At 41.9% G+C, this 22354-nt stretch overlaps 2 protein-coding genes across 2 annotated transcripts in view; one reads left to right on the top strand and one right to left on the bottom strand.

Annotated features, from left to right (window-relative positions):
- Nucleotides 1–10102: 10102 nt before the first annotated feature.
- Nucleotides 10103–22354, top strand: part of LOC146495880 (uncharacterized) — a 188366-nt gene continuing 176114 nt past the window's right edge. The window contains exon 1 of the mRNA XM_085144120.1: nt 10103–12036. Coding sequence (XP_085000246.1) covers nt 10213–12036 — 1824 coding nt within the window. The 5' untranslated portion in view covers nt 10103–10212. The remainder of the gene's footprint in view (nt 12037–22354) is intronic.
- Nucleotides 20192–22130, bottom strand: LOC146495892 (voltage-gated potassium channel regulatory subunit KCNF1-like). Its single transcript, XM_085143917.1, has one exon. The coding sequence runs from the start codon at nt 21565–21567 to the stop codon at nt 20248–20250; it is 1320 nt and encodes a 439-aa protein (XP_085000043.1). The 5' UTR covers nt 21568–22130; the 3' UTR covers nt 20192–20247.

Raw genomic sequence — 22354 nt, 5'->3', positions numbered from 1 at the left:
AAGAAAGAACAATACAGTATCCACATCTGAACCAAAGAGTAAAACAGTGAAATGTGGATTATTAAATATTAGGTCTCTCTCCTCCAAGTCTCTGTTAGTACATGACTTAATAATTGATCAACAAATTGATTTACTCTGCCTTACAGAAACCTGGTTGCAGCAGGATGATTATGTTAGTTTAAATGAATCAACACCCCCGAGTCATTCTAACTACCAGAAATCTCGAAGCACAGGTCGAGGGGGCGGTGTGGCAGCAATTTTTCACACCAGTCTATTAATTAATGAAAGACCAAGACAGACTTTTAATTCATTTGAAAGCCTGATGCTTAACATTGTCCACCCCAGCTGTGAAACTCAGAAACCAGTCTTACTTGTTATCATCTATCGTCCACCTGGGCCTTACACAGAGTTTCTGTCTGATTTCTCAGACTTTATATCTAATTTAGTTCTGAGCTCAGATAAAATAATTATTGTGGGTGATTTTAACATCCATGTAGATGCTAAAAATGACAGCCTCAACATGGCATTTAATCTGTTGTTAGACTCAATTGGTTTCTCTCAAAATGTAAAAGAACCCACCCACCACTTTAATCACACTCTAGATCTTGTTTTAACATATGGCATAGAAACTGAACATTTAACAGTGTTTCCTGAAAACCCTCTCCTGTCTGATCATTTCTTGATAACATTTACATTTACAATAATTGATTACACAGCAGTGGAGAGTAGACTTTATCAAAGTAGATGTCTTTCTGAAAGCGCTGTAACTAAGTTTAAGAATATAATCCAGCCACTGTTATCATCGTCAATGCCCTGTACCAACACAGAGCAGAGCAGCTATCTGAACGCTACCCCAACAGAGGTCGATTATCTTGTTAATAATTTCACCTCCTCACTACGTACGACTCTGGATACTGTAGCTCCAGTGAAAACTAAGGTCTCTAATCAGAAGTACCTGACCCCGTGGTATAATTCTCAAACACGTACCCTAAAGCAGATGACTCGTAATCTGGAGAGGAAATGGCGTGCCACAAATTTAGAGGATCATCATTTAGCCTGGAGAAATAGTTTGTTGCTTTATAAGAAAGCCCTCCGCAAAGCCAGAACAGCTTACTACTCATCACTGATTGAAGAAAATAAGAACAACCCCAGGTTTCTCTTCAGCACTGTAGCCAGGCTGACAAAAAGTCAGAGCTCTTTTGAGCCAACCATCCCTTTAACGTTAACTAGTGATGACTTCATGAACTTCTTCACAAATAAAATTTTTATCATTAGAGAAAAAATTACCAATAATCATCCCACAGATGTAATATTATCTACAGCTACTCTTAGTTCCATTGATGTTAAGTTAGACTCTTTTTTTCCAATCGATCTTTCTGAGTTAACTTCAATAATTACTTCCTCCAAACCATCAACGTGTCTTTTAGACCCCATTCCTACAAAATTGCTCAAAGAAGTCCTGCCATTGGTTAATTCTTCGATCTTATATATGATCAACCTATCTCTAATAATCGGCTATGTACCACAGGCCTTCAAGGTGGCTGCAGTTAAACCTTTACTCAAAAAGCCATCTCTAGACCCAGCAGTCTTAGCTAATTATAGGCCAATCTCCAACCTTCCTTTCATATCAAAAATCCTTGAAAGAGTAGTTGTCAAACAGCTAACAGATCATCTGCAGAGGAATGGTTTATTTGAAGAGTTTCAGTCAGGTTTCAGAGTTCATCACAGCACAGAAACAGCTTTAGTGAAGGTTACAAATGATCTTCTTATGGCCTCTGACAGTGGACTCATCTCTGTGCTTGTCCTTCTTGACCTTAGTGCAGCATTCGATACTGTTGACCATAATATCCTATTAGAGCGATTAGAACATGCTGTAGGTATTACAGGTATTGCACTGCAGTGGTTTGTATCATATCTATCTAATAGACTCCAATTTGTGCATGTAAATGGAGAGTCCTCTTCACACACTGAGGTTAATTATGGAGTTCCACAGGGTTCGGTGCTAGGACCAATTCTGTTTACATTATACATGCTTCCCCTAGGCAGCATCATTAGAAGACATAGCATACATTTTCACTGCTATGCAGATGACACCCAGCTCTATCTGTCCATGAAGCCAGATAACACACACCAATTAGTTAAACTGCAGGAATGTCTTAAAGACATAAAGACTTGGATGGCCACTAACTTTCTGCTTCTTAACTCAGATAAAACTGAGGTCATTGTACTCGGCGCTGAAAAGCTTAGAAATATGGTATCTAACCAGATTCTTACTCTGGATGGCATTACCTTGGCCTCCAGTAACACTGTGAGGAACCTTGGAGTCATTTTTGACCAGGATATGTCCTTCAACGCACATATTAAACAAATATGTAAGACTGCGTTCTTCCATTTGCGCAACATCTCTAAAATTAGAAATATCCTGTCTCAGAGTGACGCTGAAAAACTAGTTCATGCATTTATTACTTCCAGGCTAGACTACTGCAATTCATTATTATCAGGATGTCCAAAAAACTCACTGAAAAGCCTTCAGTTAATCCAAAATGCTGCAGCAAGAGTACTGACAGGGACTAGAAGGAGAGAGCATATTTCTCCTGTTTTGGCTTCCCTTCATTGGCTTCCTGTTAAATCCAGAATTGAATTCAAAATCCTGCTCCTCACATACAAGGTCTTAAATAATCAGGCCCCATCTTATCTTAATGACCTTGTAGTACCATATCACCCTATTAGAGCACTTCGCTCTCGCTCTGCAGGCCTACTTGTTGTTCCTAGAGTATTTAAAAGTAGAATGGGAGGGAGAGCCTTCAGTTTTCAGGCCCCTCTTCTGTGGAACCAGCTTCCAGTTTGGATTCAGGAGACAGACACTATCTCTACTTTTAAGATTAGGCTTAAAACCTTCCTTTTTGCTAAAGCATATAGTTAGGGCTGGACCAGGTGACCCTGAATCCTCCCTTAGTTATGCTGCAATAGATGTAGGCTGCCGGGGGATTCCCATGATGCATTGAGTTTTTCCTTTCCAGTCACCTTTCTCACTCACTATGTATTAACTGACCTCTCTGTATTGAATCGTATCTGTTATTAATCTCTGTCTCTCTTCCACAGCATGTCTTTATCCTGTCTTCCTTCTCTCACCCCAACCGGTCGCAGCAGATGGCCGCCCCTCCCTGAGCCTGGTTCTGCCGGAGGTTTCTTCCTGTTAAAAGGGAGTTTTTCCTTTCCACTGTCGCCAAAGTGCTTGCTCATAGGGGGTCATATGATTGTTGGGCTTTTCTCTGTATCTATGAAGCGCCTTGAGGCAACATTTGTTGTGATTTGGCGCTATATAAATAAAATTGAATTGAATTGAATTGAATTGAATTAAGGTACTTTACAGAAGAACAGACTGAGTGCAATTGTACGTTATTCATAATTTATATTTATTTAAGTATTTATATGTTAAGCTGCTACTTTCTGCTTCGACTCTGCTATTTTGAGGCGAATTTGTTTAATTTTTAAAAAGGATTTTTGCATATTTTTTTAATATAAATGTATTAATATTTTTAAAGCTACTAATAATTATATTGATGTTATCAGAAAGAATTTAAGAGAGACATTAGGGCACACATAGAATCCTAAAAATATAACTTCCTAATAGGAAAAAAAAACCTTTAAAAAATCCTGTTTTGAGTAAAAGTGAAAGTTTTTAAACTTTTTTGTGACCATGGAAATTTAATTTAACATAAAAATAAAATGCTGCCTAGATACGTGTTGTACGAGTTGTGAGACTTACTTCTAGTAGGACCTTGATATTACACTGTGATATTATGAAAAACTCTACTCAGCAGTATGCAAGTAACTACAGTCATCTTCAGTAAATTCACTCCAAGGTCAGACTGTGCAGTAAAAAGTCTGACATCTCATCCAGAGAATTTGCAAACAAATTCAAGAGCTACATTTCAGACTCTATAGGCCTCAGTTAATATGTTTAATGTTAAAATTTAAAACAGTACAGTTAGGATGTTTGACCACAATGCACAGCGCCATGTTTGGAGAACTCACAGCACAAACTCCTCATACCAGCTGTCAAGCACCGTGATGGAGAGGTGATGATTGATGAGAGGAGGTAAGAGGAGTAAAAACTGACTGCTGGTACACGGGCATCCAGACAGGTGAGTTGGACACAACAGGGCAGGCAGGTGAAGTTAACTGGAGATTTCAGCAGAGCCCCTCTGAAATGCAAACAAGTGAGAAACCAGAACTGCAGGAAGGACATGGACAGGTAACTAAGAGGCAGATGGAGAAATGATGTTAATGAATGTATGTAAATGGAATATTAGGTTAACAAAGACAGAGCATATTACCACCATGGTTAGCATAATGATCAGGTAGAGATCATCAGCTGTGGTAAAGATCATAGCTGATGAAGAGGCTTGGAACAGACGTAAAAGGACATCTGAAAGAGATTAAACTGAGAATGGACTTGAAAAATGAGTGAGAGAGAGAAATAGAGAAACTAAAACTCCCAGCCAGCCTTGAACTGTATATCTGTATTCTAGAGTCACATGTCCGACCATCTGTTCAACTTCAGCTAAAACTTTCCACAGCATGTCTTTCATCCTGTTTTCTTTCTCTCACCCCAACCGGTCGCAGCAGATGGCCCCGCCCCTCCCTTAGCCTGGTTCTGCCGGAGGTTTCTTCCTGTTAAAAGGGAGTTTTTCCTTCCCACTGTCGCCAAAGTGCTTGCTCATAGGGGGTCATATGATTGTTGGGTTTTTCTCTGTACCTATGAAGCGCCTTGAGGCGACTTTTGTTGTGATTTGGTGCTATATAAATAAAATTGGATTGAATTGAGTTAGCTGAATTGAGTCATGCAATGGAACAACGACCCCATGCTCATGAGGAACTCTGCAACAGCAAAGACTGAAGGTGTTGCAACGGCCCAGTCAAAGTCCAGACCTCAGCTGTGCTGGGACCTTAGAAGAGCTGTGCATAAACAATGGCCCACAAATCTCAATGAATTGAAGAGAAGTTGTAACAGTGCAACAGATTAGGTAAAATTGTTCAAGATGTGAAAAAAACATATATTTCAAGTATTTAAATATTATTGTGTTAATTTTTTAAGCAGTCAAAACCTCATATAGCATCACTAATAGCACACCAGTTTCCCACACTGTCATGGTCCTGAGTCTGCCGACTCAGTGTTTTGTGTTTCTTTGTGCTTTTGTTATTCTGAGTATGTATTCTGTTATTATTTGCCATTTGTTAGGGTTCTGTTCTGTGCCTGCCCTGGTCCCACTTCTGTGTTCTGTCTGTCTATGGTGTCACACTGTCTGCGTGTGAATCTGTCTAAGTTCAGTGTCTCGTTTAGTTCTCTGTGTCTGTGAGTTTCCTGTCTTATTCTGAAGGTCCCCTCTCATGTGAGTGTGTTCAGTTTACGTTTCCCCTGTCCCGTCGTCTCTGATTTCTCCCAGGTGTGTTGCCCTACTGTCTCTCATCTCGTAATTACCTGGTGTGTATTGATACTGCGTGTCTGCCTGTGCTCCGGGTCGCGTCGTCTGTGTTTCTCTGTGAATCTTCTGTGTACTCAGCATTATTCCGTGTTTCACCGTGTCTCTCTGCTCCTCGCCCCGTGTCCTCCTTTTGTGTTAGTTTTCCCAGTTTAGGTTTATGTTTCGGTTCTGCCCGCTTCTTGGTTATTACTCACTGTAAATAAATCTCACTTGCACCTCCACCACTGGCTGCTATTTGGATCCTCCTTCTCACCTCCACACGACTGCCGCCCCAGCCGTGACACACCCTGGTCAAAATCAGCATTTTTGGCAGTAATTTTGAAATCAACACAACACAATCAACAGTGCTCAGACTGCAGTTTGTTGGTTTTATATATTATGTATAAAATGTTTGTAATGTGAGGAATAGTGCATTGTTTATACTGTGTAGGTGAGAAAAGGAACCTTTGTCGAGTGCAGTTAATCTTTTAACATTCACCAAATCACTGGTGCAGCTGTGTTTTAGCTTTCAGCCCCTAGTTTTCAGATTTTACCTTTTCAAATACCCTCTAAGATGAACCTAAACCACAGATCCAGATCATGCTATGCATTTACTGCTTGTGCACTTAAAAACCCTGATGGGAATTTGAATAAAAGTGTGAAATAAGCATTGCTCTTCAGATGGTAACCTGTCTCCCAGTGCAGTGCTGATATCTGATCAAGTGGAAGGAATCTTATTACACAGAGACTTGCTTAGATTTCAAGTAATACGACCCTGTTTCCTATTTTCATCTCCAGCTTAGTAACACCTTAAAAATATCTGTAATGATTCATTCCTCTGACGTGCATTAGATGGGGGAAAAAACCCACCTTGTTGCTCTATTAAATCTATTACAATAAACTGCGGAGTGCATTCAATGTGGGAGTCCAGTCTGAAAGCAAAAAGCTTTGATGAGGCAGAATAATAAGAGCAAGACTGTTATTTAAAGACTGGAGCCATGACAACAGAAGACCACTGCTGGCGAAGGAAATTAGTTGTCCTTTTTTGAGAGTGAATTAAGAGCAGATGGGTACGTGATGCTCTAATGTTATGCATGATATTCACTAAAGGACATAAGGTTTACTTTTAAATTGAGTACAATGAACTCGACTGACACCAACACTTATTGTTCTCTGTTTTGTCTCACTAGACAGCAAAATCAAAGAGCTGCATGTTTAAATCGAACAACCCTTTAAATCTGACACATCACAGTCATATTTGCAGGAACAAACCCTGAGGCAGAAGTGTTGCTGCAGACTGGTGAGAGGGTCTAGGATCTAAGATGCAAGAGTTGGCTTTGTTGAGCCGATGTGCTATTATTATAATGTCAAACCCAGAAAAAGACATGCACACTGCAGAGCCTAACAGGAAAATCTAAGATTTGCATAGTTGGGATTGATTGTTTTCCTTGCAGTTTTTGTTTTCCCACACACAGAAAGGAAAAGAGAATAATTTCTTTTGTTGGATCAGTGTGTGATGATGTTGAAAATACACATCTTTTCTTAGTCAAAGGAGCTTGCAAAGAAAAGCGTCTGGACTTCTTTAAGTTACTTGAAGACGTTTCACCTCTCATCCGAGAGGCTTCTTCAGTTCTGAGGTCAAATGGTGGAGAGTCCCAGATATAACCCTAGTGGGAGTGTCCCCCCACAGAGGGACAAAAGGACCCCCTGATGATCCTCTAATCGCCTGAGCCAAGGTGTGGAACTGGGTGTGGGTCCCAATCAGCCAGAGTTTCGGGTGATTTCATTGTGAAACCTGGCCCCACCTTATCATGCGAATTCCTGAGGTCAGATGGCCCAGGGTGTGAGTGGGCCTTAAGGCGTCTGGGAAGGGATCTCAAAACTGGATTATAGATGGCAGAGAGTTGGTGTCGTAAACCACCGCCTCTGTTCAAAGATGGTCGCTCACAGTGGACATAGATGGCTTCTTTCACTCCTCTTTCAAACCATCTGTCCTCTCTGTCCAAAATGTGAACATTGGCATCCTCGAAAGAGTGTCCTTTATCCTTAAGATGCAGATGGACAGCTGAATCTTGTCCTGTGGAGGTGGCTCTTCTGTGTTGTGCCATGCGCTTGTGAAGTGGCTGTTTGGTCTCTCCAATGTAGAGGTCTGGGCATTCCTCGCTGCACTGTACGGCATACACCACATTGTTAAGTCTGTGTTTTGGCGTTTTGTCTTTCGGGTGAACCAGTTTTTGTCTGAGTGTGTTGCTGGGTCTGAAGTACACCGGGATGTCATGCTTGGAGAAAACCCTCCTGAGTTTCTCTGATACACCGGCTACATAGGGGATGACAATGTTGTTGCGCCTGTCCTTCTTATCCTCCCTCGCTGGTGTCTGATCTTCTTTTCTGTGCCTCTTTGCTGACTTTAAGAACGCCCATTTAGGATAGCCGCACGTTTTGAGTGCTTCCTTTACATGTGTGTGTTCCTTCTTTTTCCCTTCAGGCTTAGAGGGAACATGTTCTGCCCGGTGGTGTAGGGTCCTAATTACTCCAAGTTTGTGTTCCAGAGGGTGATGGGAGTCAAACAGGAGGTACTGGTCTGTGTGTGTGGGCTTCCGGTAAACTTCGATGTTGAGGTTGCCATTCTCTTCAATGTGCACAGCGCAGTCCAGGAAAGGCAAACAGTCATCCTTCGTGTCTTCCCTGGTGAACTTGATGTTTTTATCCACAGCGTTGATGTGCGCAGTGAAGGATTCCACTTCTTGTGTCTTGATTTTGACCCAGGTGTCGTCTACATATCTGTACCAGTGGCTGGGTACTCTTCCTTTGAAAGAGCCAAGAGCCTTCCTTTCCACTTCCTCCATGTAAAGGTTGGCTACAATAGGTGACACGGGGGAGCCCATAGCACAGCCATGTTTTTGTCTGTAATAGCCTTCGTTGTATTTGAAATATGTAGTGGTGAGGCAGAGGTCTAACAGTGTGCAAATCTGATCGGGTGTGAAGTTGGTCCTGTCCTCCAAGGAGCTGTCTTCTTGTAGTCGTTTTCTGACAGTCTCCACTGCCTCCGTGGTGGGTATGCAAGTGAAGAGAGAGACTACATCAAAGGACACTATGGTTTCATCTGGATCCAGGGTAAGTTTCTGGACCTTGTCAGTGAAGTCGGTGGAGTTCTTGATGTGGTGTGGGGTGTTCCCCACGAGAGGAGCAAGGATGGTAGCAAGGTGTTTTGCAATGTTATAAGTGGCTGAGTTTATGCTACTGACTATGGGTCTGAGTGGGACAGCTTCCTTGTGGATTTTTGGAAGTCCGTAAATGCAGGGTATGGCATCCCCTGGGTAAAGGCGGTGATAAGTAAGGCGGTCAATGATTTTGTCCTTTTCCAAGTCTTGAAGGCAAGCTATAACTTTCTTTTTGTAGCTGCTTGTGGGGTCTCGCTTTAAGGCTTCGTAGGTATTGTTGTCACTGAGGAGAGTAGTGATCTTTGTATGGTAATCTGTAGTGTTTAGGACCACGGTGCATCTTCCCTTATCCGCTGGTAAAACAGTGATGTTGTGGTCTTTGCTCAGGGAAGCGACGGCCTTCTTTTCCTGTATTGTGAGGTTGGACGGAGGGACTTTGGCACTGGAGAGGGTGGCTGAGACTTTCATCCTGATTTGCTCTGCTTCTGTCTGTGATAATTTATTAATCCGAATGGCAGATTCTGTGGCTGTGATGAGGTCCACTATGGGCAACTGTTGTGGAGAAATGGCAAAATTGAGACCTTTGGCTAATACTCTCTTTTCAGGTTCAGTGAGATTCCTGTCTGAAAAGTTCTTAACCCATTTCTCCTGACTGTCTTCAGGTGTGTTTTCTTCTATGGGTTGTGTAGGTTCAGATTCAGAATGAGGAGTGTGTGTTTTTGAATGCAAGGTGTGAAATTTCCTGCGTTGTCTTTCTTTTCCTTTCGAGTGTTGGGCCCGCTGAGCCTTGTCCACAAACTTGTAAACCTCTTCTAAGATTGGAGAGGGTAGAAGTGTTTCCAGTTCCTGCAGAGTCTGGCTGATCTTGATTTGGAGGGCATCTATAGTGAAATGGACCTGTCTTATCCTTTCACTTAAAAGGTGATTTTGTGCTCTCTGTAGAATCAAGTCTGCTCTGTATCCCCTGACAGTGGATCCAAGGCGCAGGCTCTTGGGAACAACTCTGGTTTGTCTGCATCTTAGGTTGAAACGGAGATGGTTCCTATAATCCGCTAGTTTCCTTGATTCCCTTTCATACTCCCGCACCAGTTGAAGGGTGTTCCTCCCAAAATGTACGGCAATATGTCTGTGAAGGTTCTCAGTCATCCAGGTCATCGTAGTCAAAGGAGCTTGCAAAGAAAAGCGTCTGGACTTCTTTAAGTTACTTGAAGACGTTTCACCTCTCATCCGAGAGGCTTCTTCAGTTCTGAGGTCAAATGGTGGAGAGTCCCAGATATAACCCTAATGGGAGTGTCCCCCCACAGAGGGACAAAAGGACCCCCTTGCATTCAAAAACACACACTCCTCATTCTGAATCTGAACCTACACAACCCATAGAAGAAAACACACCTGAAGACAGTCAGGAGAAATGGGTTAAGAACTTTTCAGACAGGAATCTCACTGAACCTGAAAAGAGAGTATTAGCCAAAGGTCTCAATTTTGCCATTTCTCCACAACAGTTGCCCATAGTGGACCTCATCACAGCCACAGAATCTGCCATTCGGATTAATAAATTATCACAGACAGAAGCAGAGCAAATCAGGATGAAAGTCTCAGCCACCCTCTCCAGTGCCAAAGTCCCTCCGTCCAACCTCACAATACAGGAAAAGAAGGCCGTCGCTTCCCTGAGCAAAGACCACAACATCACTGTTTTACCAGCGGATAAGGGAAGATGCACCGTGGTCCTAAACACTACAGATTACCATACAAAGATCACTACTCTCCTCAGTGACAACAATACCTACGAAGCCTTAAAGCGAGACCCCACAAGCAGCTACAAAAAGAAAGTTATAGCTTGCCTTCAAGACTTGGAAAAGGACAAAATCATTGACCGCCTTACTTATCACCGCCTTTACCCAGGGGATGCCATACCCTGCATTTACGGACTTCCAAAAATCCACAAGGAAGCTGTCCCACTCAGACCCATAGTCAGTAGCATAAACTCAGCCACTTATAACATTGCAAAACACCTTGCTACCATCCTTGCTCCTCTCGTGGGGAACACCCCACACCACATCAAGAACTCCACCGACTTCACTGACAAGGTCCAGAAACTTACCCTGGATCCAGATGAAACCATAGTGTCCTTTGATGTAGTCTCTCTCTTCACTTGCATACCCACCACGGAGGCAGTGGAGACTGTCAGAAAACGACTACAAGAAGACAGCTCCTTGGAGGACAGGACCAACTTCACACCCGATCAGATTTGCACACTGTTAGACCTCTGCCTCACCACTACATATTTCAAATACAACGAAGGCTATTACAGACAAAAACATGGCTGTGCTATGGGCTCCCCCGTGTCACCTATTGTAGCCAACCTTTACATGGAGGAAGTGGAAAGGAAGGCTCTTGGCTCTTTCAAAGGAAGAGTACCCAGCCACTGGTACAGATATGTAGACGACACCTGGGTCAAAATCAAGACACAAGAAGTGGAATCCTTCACTGCGCACATCAACGCTGTGGATAAAAACATCAAGTTCACCAGGGAAGACACGAAGGATGACTGTTTGCCTTTCCTGGACTGCGCTGTGCACATTGAAGAGAATGGCAACCTCAACATCGAAGTTTACCGGAAGCCCACACACACAGACCAGTACCTCCTGTTTGACTCCCATCACCCTCTGGAACACAAACTTGGAGTAATTAGGACCCTACACCACCGTGCAGAACATGTTCCCTCTAAGCCTGAAGGGAAAAAGAAGGAACACACACATGTAAAGGAAGCACTCAAAACGTGCGGCTATCCTAAATGGGCGTTCTTAAAGTCAGCAAAGAGGCACAGAAAAGAAGATCAGACACCAGCGAGGGAGGATAAGAAGGACAGGCGCAACAACATTGTCATCCCCTATGTAGCCGGTGTATCAGAGAAACTCAGGAGGGTTTTCTCCAAGCATGACATCCCGGTGTACTTCAGACCCAGCAACACACTCAGACAAAAACTGGTTCACCCGAAAGACAAAACGCCAAAACACAGACTTAACAATGTGGTGTATGCCGTACAGTGCAGCGAGGAATGCCCAGACCTCTACATTGGAGAGACCAAACAGCCACTTCACAAGCGCATGGCACAACACAGAAGAGCCACCTCCACAGGACAAGATTCAGCTGTCCATCTGCATCTTAAGGATAAAGGACACTCTTTCGAGGATGCCAATGTTCACATTTTGGACAGAGAGGACAGATGGTTTGAAAGAGGAGTGAAAGAAGCCATCTATGTCCACTGTGAGCGACCATCTTTGAACAGAGGCGGTGGTTTACGACACCAACTCTCTGCCATCTATAATCCAGTTTTGAGATCCCTTCCCAGACGCCTTAAGGCCCACTCACACCCTGGGCCATCTGACCTCAGGAATTCGCATGATAAGGTGGGGCCAGGTTTCACAATGAAATCACCCGAAACTCTGGCTGATTGGGACCCACACCCAGTTCCACACCTTGGCTCAGGCGATTAGAGGATCATCAGGGGGTCCTTTTGTCCCTCTGTGGGGGGACACTCCCACTAGGGTTATATCTGGGACTCTCCACCATTTGACCTCAGAACTGAAGAAGCCTCTCGGATGAGAGGTGAAACGTCTTCAAGTAACTTAAAGAAGTCCAGACGCTTTTCTTTGCAAGCTCCTTTGACTACGATGACCTGGATGACTGAGAACCTTCACAGACACATCTTTTCTTAATACTATAGTTTCAGGTAGTTTCCACACACCCCTAAAAATGAACTGTTCAAAGTTGTAATACAGATGTTATAGCAGTTGTTTTAAGTAGTGGTATACTTCCAAGAGTTCAGGCTTGATTAACAGAAGACAGGCTCAATCATCTGGATTTTAAGAGAATGTAGGAAGAAAGAAAAATGTCTGGAATACCGAATAGAATAGAATAGAATAGAATAGTCAGAAAAACACTGGAATAGGATAAGATGATAAGAATAAAAATAAGATACTACCCAAATTGATCTCGTTTTTATAGGTGTGTTTTCACTAAATATTAAAAAAGCCAAACAACAAACTCCATAGCTGAAAAATGAAGCCCACGCTGAAGTGACAAAGACTGCAGTTCTTCTAATGTCCACTTGAGGCAGAAGTCAGTCACCACGGACTTTTCTCTTAAAATCCCGACTTTACAGCAATAATAATATGTTTACAGCCTGATACTGTTGACCATAATATTCTATTAGAGCGATTAGAACATGCTGTAGGTATTACAGGTATTGCACTGCAGTGGTTTGTATCATATCTATCTAATAGACTCCAATTTGTGCATGTAAATGGAGAGTCCTCTTCACACACTGAGGTTAATTATGGAGTTCCACAGGGTTCGGTGCTAGGACCAATTCTGTTTACATTATACATGCTTCCCCTAGGCAGCATCATTAGAAGACATAGCATACATTTTCACTGCTATGCAGATGACACCCAGCTCTATCTGTCCATGAAGCCAGATAACACACACCAATTAGTTAAACTGCAGGAATGTCTTAAAGACATAAAGACTTGGATGGCCACTAACTTTCTGCTTCTTAACTCAGATAAAACTGAGGTCATTGTACTCGGCGCTGAAAAGCTTAGCAATATGGTATCTAACCAGATTCTTACTCTGGATGGCATTACCTTGGCCTCCAGTAACACTGTGAGGAACCTTGGAGTCATTTTTGACCAGGATATGTCCTTCAACGCACATATTAAACAAATATGTAAGACTGCGTTCTTCCATTTGCGCAACATCTCTAAAATTAGAAATATCCTGTCTCAGAGTGACGCTGAAAAACTAGTTCATGCATTTATTACTTCCAGGCTAGACTACTGCAATTCATTATTATCAGGATGTCCAAAAAACTCACTGAAAAGCCTTCAGTTAATCCAAAATGCTGCAGCAAGAGTACTGACAGGGACTAGAAGGAGAGAGCATATTTCTCCTGTTTTGGCTTCCCTTCATTGGCTTCCTGTTAAATCCAGAATTGAATTCAAAATCCTGCTCCTCACATACAAGGTCTTAAATAATCAGGCCCCATCTTATCTTAATGACCTTGTAGTACCATATCACCCTATTAGAGCACTTCGCTCCCGCTCTGCAGGCCTACTTGTTGTTCCTAGAGTATTTAAAAGTAGAATGGGAGGGAGAGCCTTCAGTTTTCAGGCCCCTCTTCTGTGGAACCAGCTTCCAGTTTGGATTCAGGAGACAGACACTATCTCTACTTTTAAGATTAGGCTTAAAACTTTCCTTTTTGCTAAAGCATATAGTTAGGGCTGGACCAGGTGACCCTGAATCCTCCCTTAGTTATGCTGCAATAGATGTAGGCTGCCGGGGGATTCCCATGATGCATTGAGTTTTTCCTTTCCAGTCACCTTTCTCACTCACTATGTATTAACAGACCTCTCTGTATTGAATCGTATCTGTTATTAATCTCTGTCTCTCTTCCACAGCATGTCTTTATCCTGTCTTCCTTCTCTCACCCCAACCGGTCGCAGCAGATGGCCGCCCCTCCCTGAGCCTGGTTCTGCCGGAGGTTTCTTCCTGTTAAAAGGGAGTTTTTCCTTCCCACTGTCGCCAAAGTGCTTGCTCATAGGGGGTCATATGATTGTTGGGCTTTTCTCTGTATCTATGAAGCGCCTTGAGGCGACATTTGTTGTGATTTGGCGCTATATAAATAAAATTGAATTGAATTGAATTGAATTGTTAAGGGGCGGGGATTTCTGACTTCATATACACACAAAGTTTGCGCTATTACAAAGAACATTATGTTTTTGGTAGGGTTTGCGTTTATGTGATTCTTCCTAAAATCAAAATGCTCAAGAGGCAACAAGATAGAAGTATTAAATTAGGTAGATTTTTTTTAGGTTCTGGTGAGTTTAGTGTAAGATTGGAAAGGACTCCTTCAGTTGTTTTTCTAGGCTAACAATATATTGTGTTCGGAGAAATCAACAGATGATAGTCTTGTGCACAGATGTGAACTCAAGCAAAGGAAACTCCAGTGCACACCAGGGATGTCTAGATCATCTCCATTTATCCATAACGTGTTTAGCAAGAACAAAAAAAGAAACACATACAGGCCCTTTTGTTTTCCTCTAAGATCTAGTTGCCACGTGAGCCTCATTTTGCTGCATTATATTTCTTTAAAAGTACCTGAAAAAAATGAGCATGGGAGAATTCAGCTACCTAAACCCACTCCTACATGCATGCATTACTAGATTACTGTTACCAATGGAGCTAATTAAAAATAGCAACTTTACCATCAAGATCCACATGGTGACTCTGAGGTTGGGGATTGTGGGAGATATCTGGTGTGAAGCATCAAAGCTCCCTGGGGCAATCCAGGTATTGATAAGGAGGCTCTTGAGTCTCTGATGTTTGTTTACAGGTTGCCAATGATCAAACATATCTGAGGGGAAATAGATGAATTATATCCTCCTGTTTAGAGCAGATTTTCTGATCCACCTTTGAAGGTCGCTGCAGACTCTGGTCAGCAACTTGTAAATCAAACCTGAATGTGTCCCTGCCATGCAGTGGGAGTGAGACTGAGTCATCTGTAATGGTTGCTGATGCATAACATATTAAGTGCTATATTTGGCTGAAGTCAGCTAAGTAATATCAATTTCCCTTCATCCTTACACACACACACTATGTGATAAACAGTTAAAGATTTACCTCCAAAGTCCAGAACACATTTAGAAAAAATCTGAAGGTGCAAACTTTTGAGTCACACGCCCTGAAAACATGACAGCACAAACAGTTTACATAGTGCTCTCTGAGCCAGTGAAGCTGACAGATCATCATCTGAGACGGAGGATGAGGAGGTGGAGGCAGGACAGTGGAGTGAGAAGGAGACGGAGAGGAACAGCGGGTGGGGTGGGGTGATTTTCAGCACTCAGTGTGTGTGTGTGGGTGTATGTAGCTTTACTTTGAAGTGTTTTCCCAGCGGGGATGGCCGTTTCTAACAGACCACTGCACTGTTTTGTGTCAAATGCAATGCACAAGGAGAGATAAGCACAGAAAACTTAAAGACCAGCATGAAGATGAAGATCCAGACAGGCAGCTAGATGTACACAAAGGCACACACACAGCTAGACAGACACACACACAGGATCAACAGTTTCATTGATTTATATCACAGAAAATACTGACCCGTTCCTGCACATATCCTGCACCCACTCTCAGTGGTAAAGCATTTTTTGGGTCTGGCTAATCAAGCAGTTATTGTTATATTTCCTGTGCATGCCTGCAGGAAGAAACAAACAATGGGAGCTTAAAAGCAGCAGCTGTAGGACTGTTTAGAAATCAGCAGAAAAATTTGTCAAGGTCTCAGAGGCGTGCATTTTTATAACCTTAATTTTGCAATTTTGTTCTGTTAAACTTTCTTTACTTCATCATTTTTGGCATCTCTGCTACTCTGTGTGTGTAATCTGTGTGAATGGATGTGCCAGTTTGCAGAGATAACCCTGTTGTGGTTCAAATGCACAGAAATTATGTGATATACCTTTACTGAATATGTTTCACTTGGGAGGCTTTCAATGCTTATACACTTGGAGCCATGTCACCAAAAGATGTCAGTATGAATGTTGAAACATATTTTGTGTGGATGTTTTAAGGATTAAACCTTTCCTCTGTTTTTCCAACATATTATTTGTTTGGTCTGACTTCTTTGAACTGTGCACATGCACTCTTTGTGTATTTGTGCACTTTTGGATTTCTGTTTTTCTTGACTCAGTCCTGTGGACTTTGTGTGCCAGGTAGTAAGCTTCCATCAGCTATCAAAACTTCCTTTTTATTGTGTTTGTATGCCTCATGTGTCCTGCATTTCGGTCCTCACTCTTAAAAATCAAAACAGACGCACTAAACACATAAATAAAGATTATGTCCATCATTTATGTACAGTCACCACCCACATCATGATTTCCTTGATTTTGATTCTAACAGTCTCTATCTAGGGAAAGTTTGAGGGACTGAGGGGCACTGCACACTCAGGCAGTAGCACTCAGCTGCAATGTAGCCACACCCCAAAGCAAACCCTGCTTTTTTATTCGAATATGACTATGATTAATAAAATAAAAAACATGTTGCATTGAAAAAGAGTTAAAAGCAAGAAAATGTTAACTGAGGTTATAGGCCAAGTAAGGCCCATCTATCTATCTATCTATCTATCTAGGATAGGTGGATCTATCTATAGATAGATAAATACAGTTGGACATACTGGACATGAAAAAGAATTTAGCCATTTTTCACACCCAAAAACTGAGTCTGTATATTTTATATACAATCTGTCAGTACTTTACACACCATCTTTTGTTTATACTCTTGTTTCCAGTTCTTGTATCTGGGCCAAGCTACAAGAATTTATTAATCTACAATCACTTTATCCAACACTGCAAGCATGCTACCAGACAGAAATATCATGCATATCATCAGGACTGTTTCTCCTGCAGAACTGAATCAGTTTACCCATGAGTTGGGCAGACCTAGTTTGCATGAAAATTAATTAAAAGCCTCCCTTTCCATCCTGTCAGCCCCTGCAACGTGACAAGGCCATATGTGTAATTACAACACAGCCTTCATTGAGTGAAGACGCAGCCCACTACAACTGAAATGGATGCAGCATTTGTTGTGCTTCATTTCTGTTGCATCAAATCTGGACATTTCGAGTTGCTGTTGAGAATTTTTAGAACAGGCTCTGTAACATCAGTCTTTACTGACTCATTGTTAAAGGGATGTTATTTACTGGAGCTTTTCAAGTCTCACTCTAGCCTGGTGATCGAACAGAGGGAGAAATTTTATTTCAAAATTCTCCCGAGTATCTCTGATCTGTGGAGCCTGCGGTTGTTTGGTTTTGCAGCAAAGTTGTTGAGCTGTTAGTGACAGAATGTAGGAACGTTTGCTTCAGGCGAAACCTTAAAAAATATTGTATAGGGCTTAAAAATTATTTGCACTACGAATTCAATTTTTCATCCAGAAAAGGAGATTTATGTCCCTGCGAAGTGAGTAAAACAAGCAATTTTATACATCTGATCAACTACATAAATAAAGTCATGTAAGATTGACAAACACAACACACAGAACTGATCCAGTCTTAACTAAAAGTCTCACTATTGTAAACCTCCTCTTTCCCTCTTGCTGCTATCCTTCTGTCACAAATCACCCCTGACACTCGTCTCCACCCACTACACTCTGTCTGCACTCTCTTCTCCACCTTTCTTCTTCACTACTCAGTTGAACCCAGTTATTTAAACTCATCCACCTTCACTATCTCTGGTCTTCCCAGCCTCACTATTACATGCGTCTCCCTGTCATTCACACACAAGCACACAGTCTTGCTACTACTGACATATAATGGAATATAATGGAACTAAATAATACTTCCCTTTTACTGCTCGAGACATCAAAGAAATACGTTTTGAAAAACCCAGAAATTTCTCTTTTCAGAAATCATGACCTGACTCATGAAAACCAAGTTCTATTTTTATTCTAGTTATTTAAAAATATATTTAAAAGGTCACCTGAGCACCAGTATCAAATGTAAAGTAATGTATAATTTCTAATGTGTTTTCCATTCTTCTTTTTGTTGTTGTTCTTTTGGGGTGGCTGGAGGTCAGGAGGTCAGGAGGTGGAGTAGTTCTATTCCTGGTTGTATCCTTGGGACTGAACCTCAAGCTGCTTTCCGTATGTGTGTGAGATTAGATAGAAAGTGCTTAGGTGTAGAAAAACAAATGCTTGTATGAAAGGATGAATAACATATGTTGTATAAAAAGCTTTGAGTTCTCAAGTAAAGTAGAAAAGCACTATATTAAAACCATATGTCCCCAAAACTGTGACACGAACACTAAAATGATCTCGCAGCACAGGCCAGAGGAAAATATGTGAATTTGACTTTTGGTGATAAACTGTCCATTTAAAACAGGTGTCAAACCTACAGTTATAAATAGCCCATCATTTCAGGCCACTGAATAGTTTAGCAAATGGCAAAAATTGCAGAGAACCAGGCAGCAATTTTGGACTTCTGCTGTATTTTGCATCAAGGAGCATTGTGTTGCAGGTTCTGAAAAATCGATCCATCATGAGAGTGGTCATCCAATTTTGATCTGAGTCAGAGGTCTGAGTCATTGTCAGTTTTCGATCCTTCTCGCTGGCAAAGATTTTAACCATTACTTGCCATTCAGCACTGAGGTGAGATCACCGCTCCAATGGGCTGTGCCATGCCTCGGTAAACTGACTAACCGTGGAAAAGCTCAGATTTATTGCTTTATCTTTCTTCCCTATTTTTTTCCTATCACGCTCTTTATCAGGTGTTTGATGGCTCTTGAAATGTGAATGTTTTCAAAATGTACTTCTTTACAGTAAAAGAAAGGGGGAGAATTGAGGGTTTTTGAGGTTGTAAAATGAAATTACACTGTGCTGGATGCAGCCCATGAACTAAAATGAGTTCTATAAACAGGTTCACATTTTAACTTTGATTTACACAAATTGCAAACAGCTGTAGAAATCAGTATACTAATGTGATTATATTTTCTGATGATATGGTCATTCTTAGTCTGTTAACCAAAGATTCAAATATTGCTATTTACAAAAATTAGATTGAAAGGATTGGTGTAAGAAGCACAGCCTGATGTTTAAATGAATAGAAAACCGAGAAAGGTATCTTTGTTCCAAGATCTGTTAGAGATTACAGTCTGACTTTAATTAGCAAAGAAAAGGCTGAACAGGTGACAGCATTCAAGTATCTAGCTGTAACTGACACTTTGATTGTCAGTTACAGTGGGTTGTATGTGTGTGCATGAATTAGTCAGCGCTTGCATTTATTGAGAAGACTCAGGTTCCATAACATGGATAAATGCATTGTGTTACTATTTTATAGGGCCACGGTTGAATCTATTGTATTTTATAGCATTACTACAGGCTTTGGTAACCTTTCTACCAAGCTCAGATCCCAAAAATTCAAAATTGGATTAAAAGGGCTGGAAAGATAATTGAACTGCTCCCTCCAGGAGATATTTGAAGGGTCAGTGATAAAGCAGAGTCTGAAAGTCACTAAGGATTAAAAATCACATCCTTTGTAAAGAACATGAGTCGATGTCCTCAGGAAAAAGGTACAAGGTACCAAACTGTAAGATAAATAGGTACAAATTTTCTATTGTCCTTTTATAAATCTAATTATTCTCCCAGAGACAAAGGCTAATCTAATTGTTTGTCATGCTGGTATTTAACTAAACTGAGTGTATGACGAACTGATTTGCCGTTATTCTCATTCATGTTGATGTAATGATTTTCTGAGGACATGCACAATATTTTTTCACATGCAGAAGCTTTAATTCTGTGACAACAATCTTCACAATGACAAAAGGAGATAAACGGGCCACAAGCGAAAGCAACACATTGAAAATGGCCCAAACAAAGCGACAGAGGACTAAAGACAATTATGTTCTCTGTATAGGCGTTGAGTTCATAAAAAAGAATTATCTGGGGGCCTTTGATATATTTACTAAATATAACGAATGAATTTATTTTTTTCTTTAATCTTTTGTTTCGGTCACACCTCAGTTAATAAATTCCTGTTTCAGTCTCTTTCTTTTTTCTTCTCAGAGTTTTCCTTTCTCCTAATAGCTATTTCTCCTGCGCGTCTCCTTGCCGGACTTTAGCTCCATCAGCTCCACTTCATGCTTCGCCGCTGTCTCCAGAACTTTCTGCTTGTTGTAGAAGATGACAAAGTTGTTAATGATGGGGTGGATAGGCAGCGCGATGGCTATCACCCCGCACAGAAAGCTCACGGCTGCGTTGCACTTGCCGAGAGTGGTTTTGGGGTAGATATCGCCATAGCCCACTGTGGTCATTGTGATAATGGCCCACCAAAAAGATTGCGGGATGCTCCGGAATAAAGTCTCCGGGTGGCTTTGCTCCATAGTGTAGGCCAGCGCTGAGAACACGAAGATGCCCACGCCCATATACATAAGCAGCAGCCCCAGCTCTTTGAGGCTGTTCTTCAGCGCGTAAGTCAGAGTTTGCAGTCCAGAGGAGTGGCGCGCCAACTTGAAAATACGCGCGATGCGCATGATGCGGAGGGCCTGGACAGCTTGCTGTACGTTTGCCAGCTCCATGATGGATGTGGTGCCGAGGTAAGTCAGGGCCAGGACCACGTAGAAAGGCATAATGGCCATAAAGTCTATGATGTTCATGATGGAGAGCGCAAAGCTCAGCTTGTTTGGTGACGAGGCGAGGCGCAGAAAGAATTCCGTGGTGAACCACAACATGCACACCGTCTCGATCGCCTCCAGAGTCGGATGCTCCACCAGTTTCCCTTCAGCGTCCATCACCTGGAGCTCCGGGATGGTCCCCACACACATCACCACTGCCGAGACCAAGATGAAAAGGAAGGATGCGATAGCGATGATGCGCGCCGGCAAAGAGGAATCCGGCTTCTCCATCAGCCTCCAAAGGAACCTCTGGCAACGCTGGGTGCGCGTGATGCACTGATCCACCTCCATATCCTCCAAAATGACTTTAACTTTGTTTGCAATTTCTTTCAGCTCTTCCTCCTTCTCACTTAAGTAACTTTTACAGCATTCATCTAAAACATTTTGGTCTATTTTCCAAAACTCCATCTCTTTGATGAAGCAGATGGGGCAAATGCCGCGTTTGATGTGGATTTCATCAAAGTAATAAACGTCGATGATGCACTTGAACGCGTCGGGATCTCGATCAAAGTAAAACTCCTTTCTGCCCGGATCGAAGTCATCGCAAAGTGTCGAGATAAGTTCGGAATTCTGAGTTGAGCAGTTCACCAACTCAGCCAGTCTGCTCTCCGGGTAGCGGTTCAAAACATCCCCGAAAAGCACCACTCTGACTCCGCCGATGTTCACAGCAATCTCCCCTTCGGCGCACAAACCAGCTCTGTAGTTTGGCTTCGGAATTGTCCACATTTTATCAACTGATCGATACTTGTTGATCCTAAAATGCAAAAATGAAGCTTACTAACCGGAGTTAATGCCCATGATGGCTTGCGCGTAAAATGCTTCTCTTCCAGACTGCTTGGCGCACTGAATGGCAGAGTTAGAGCAGCCAGCTTTTTCTAACGCACGCTCTCTCTCTCTCGCTCTCTCTCTCTCTCTCTCGCCCTCGCTCTCTTTTTTCACACACACGGACTAAGAGAGAACAACCTCAACACCTATCATCTCTATCGCAAGCCTCCCTTTTTATCACTGCAGTAATCCAGTAAAGCTTTTGGCCCTAAAGAAAGCTCAGAAACAATTAAACAACACAATTAACTATTAAACACACAAACTGTGCATAATGGCTTTATATCCTTATTCTTCACTTGATACTTTTCTAAATGTAACATTTCCACACTGTGCATCATAGAGTTGAATTAATCCACCAATCAGCTCCTGTACTGTCTCCAAAGGTAATCTTACAGCAGGAAACATGTGGATCAGATATGATTTATATCAGACTTCAGATAAAATTGTTGATGCACACAGCAGAGACAGTGCACTCTCTGGTGACCATGTACTGAATAACAATTCAACTGTAGAAAGTAACTGAATACATTTACTCAAGTATTTCATTTAAGCACAATTATTATTTTTTTGTATCACTTTCACTTGACTATTTACAATTTATGCTACTTTAAGGAAGCACTTTGTATTTAAATCTACTCAATATGGACTTTAGCTATATTTTTTCATGATCCTAATGTTTTTGTCTTTG

This window comes from Neolamprologus multifasciatus, chromosome 19 (genome assembly GCF_963576455.1).
Source record: "Neolamprologus multifasciatus chromosome 19, fNeoMul1.2, whole genome shotgun sequence".
Taxonomy (NCBI): Eukaryota; Metazoa; Chordata; class Actinopteri; order Cichliformes; family Cichlidae; genus Neolamprologus; species Neolamprologus multifasciatus.
Note: the sequence above shows the minus strand (reverse complement) of the source record. Positions and strands in the feature narration are given on the sequence as shown.

Coding starts and splice junctions, on each gene's coding strand:
- LOC146495892 (XM_085143917.1), bottom strand. CDS start 21,567: ATGTGGACAATTCCGAAGCCAAACTACAGAGCTGGTTTGTGCGCCGAA.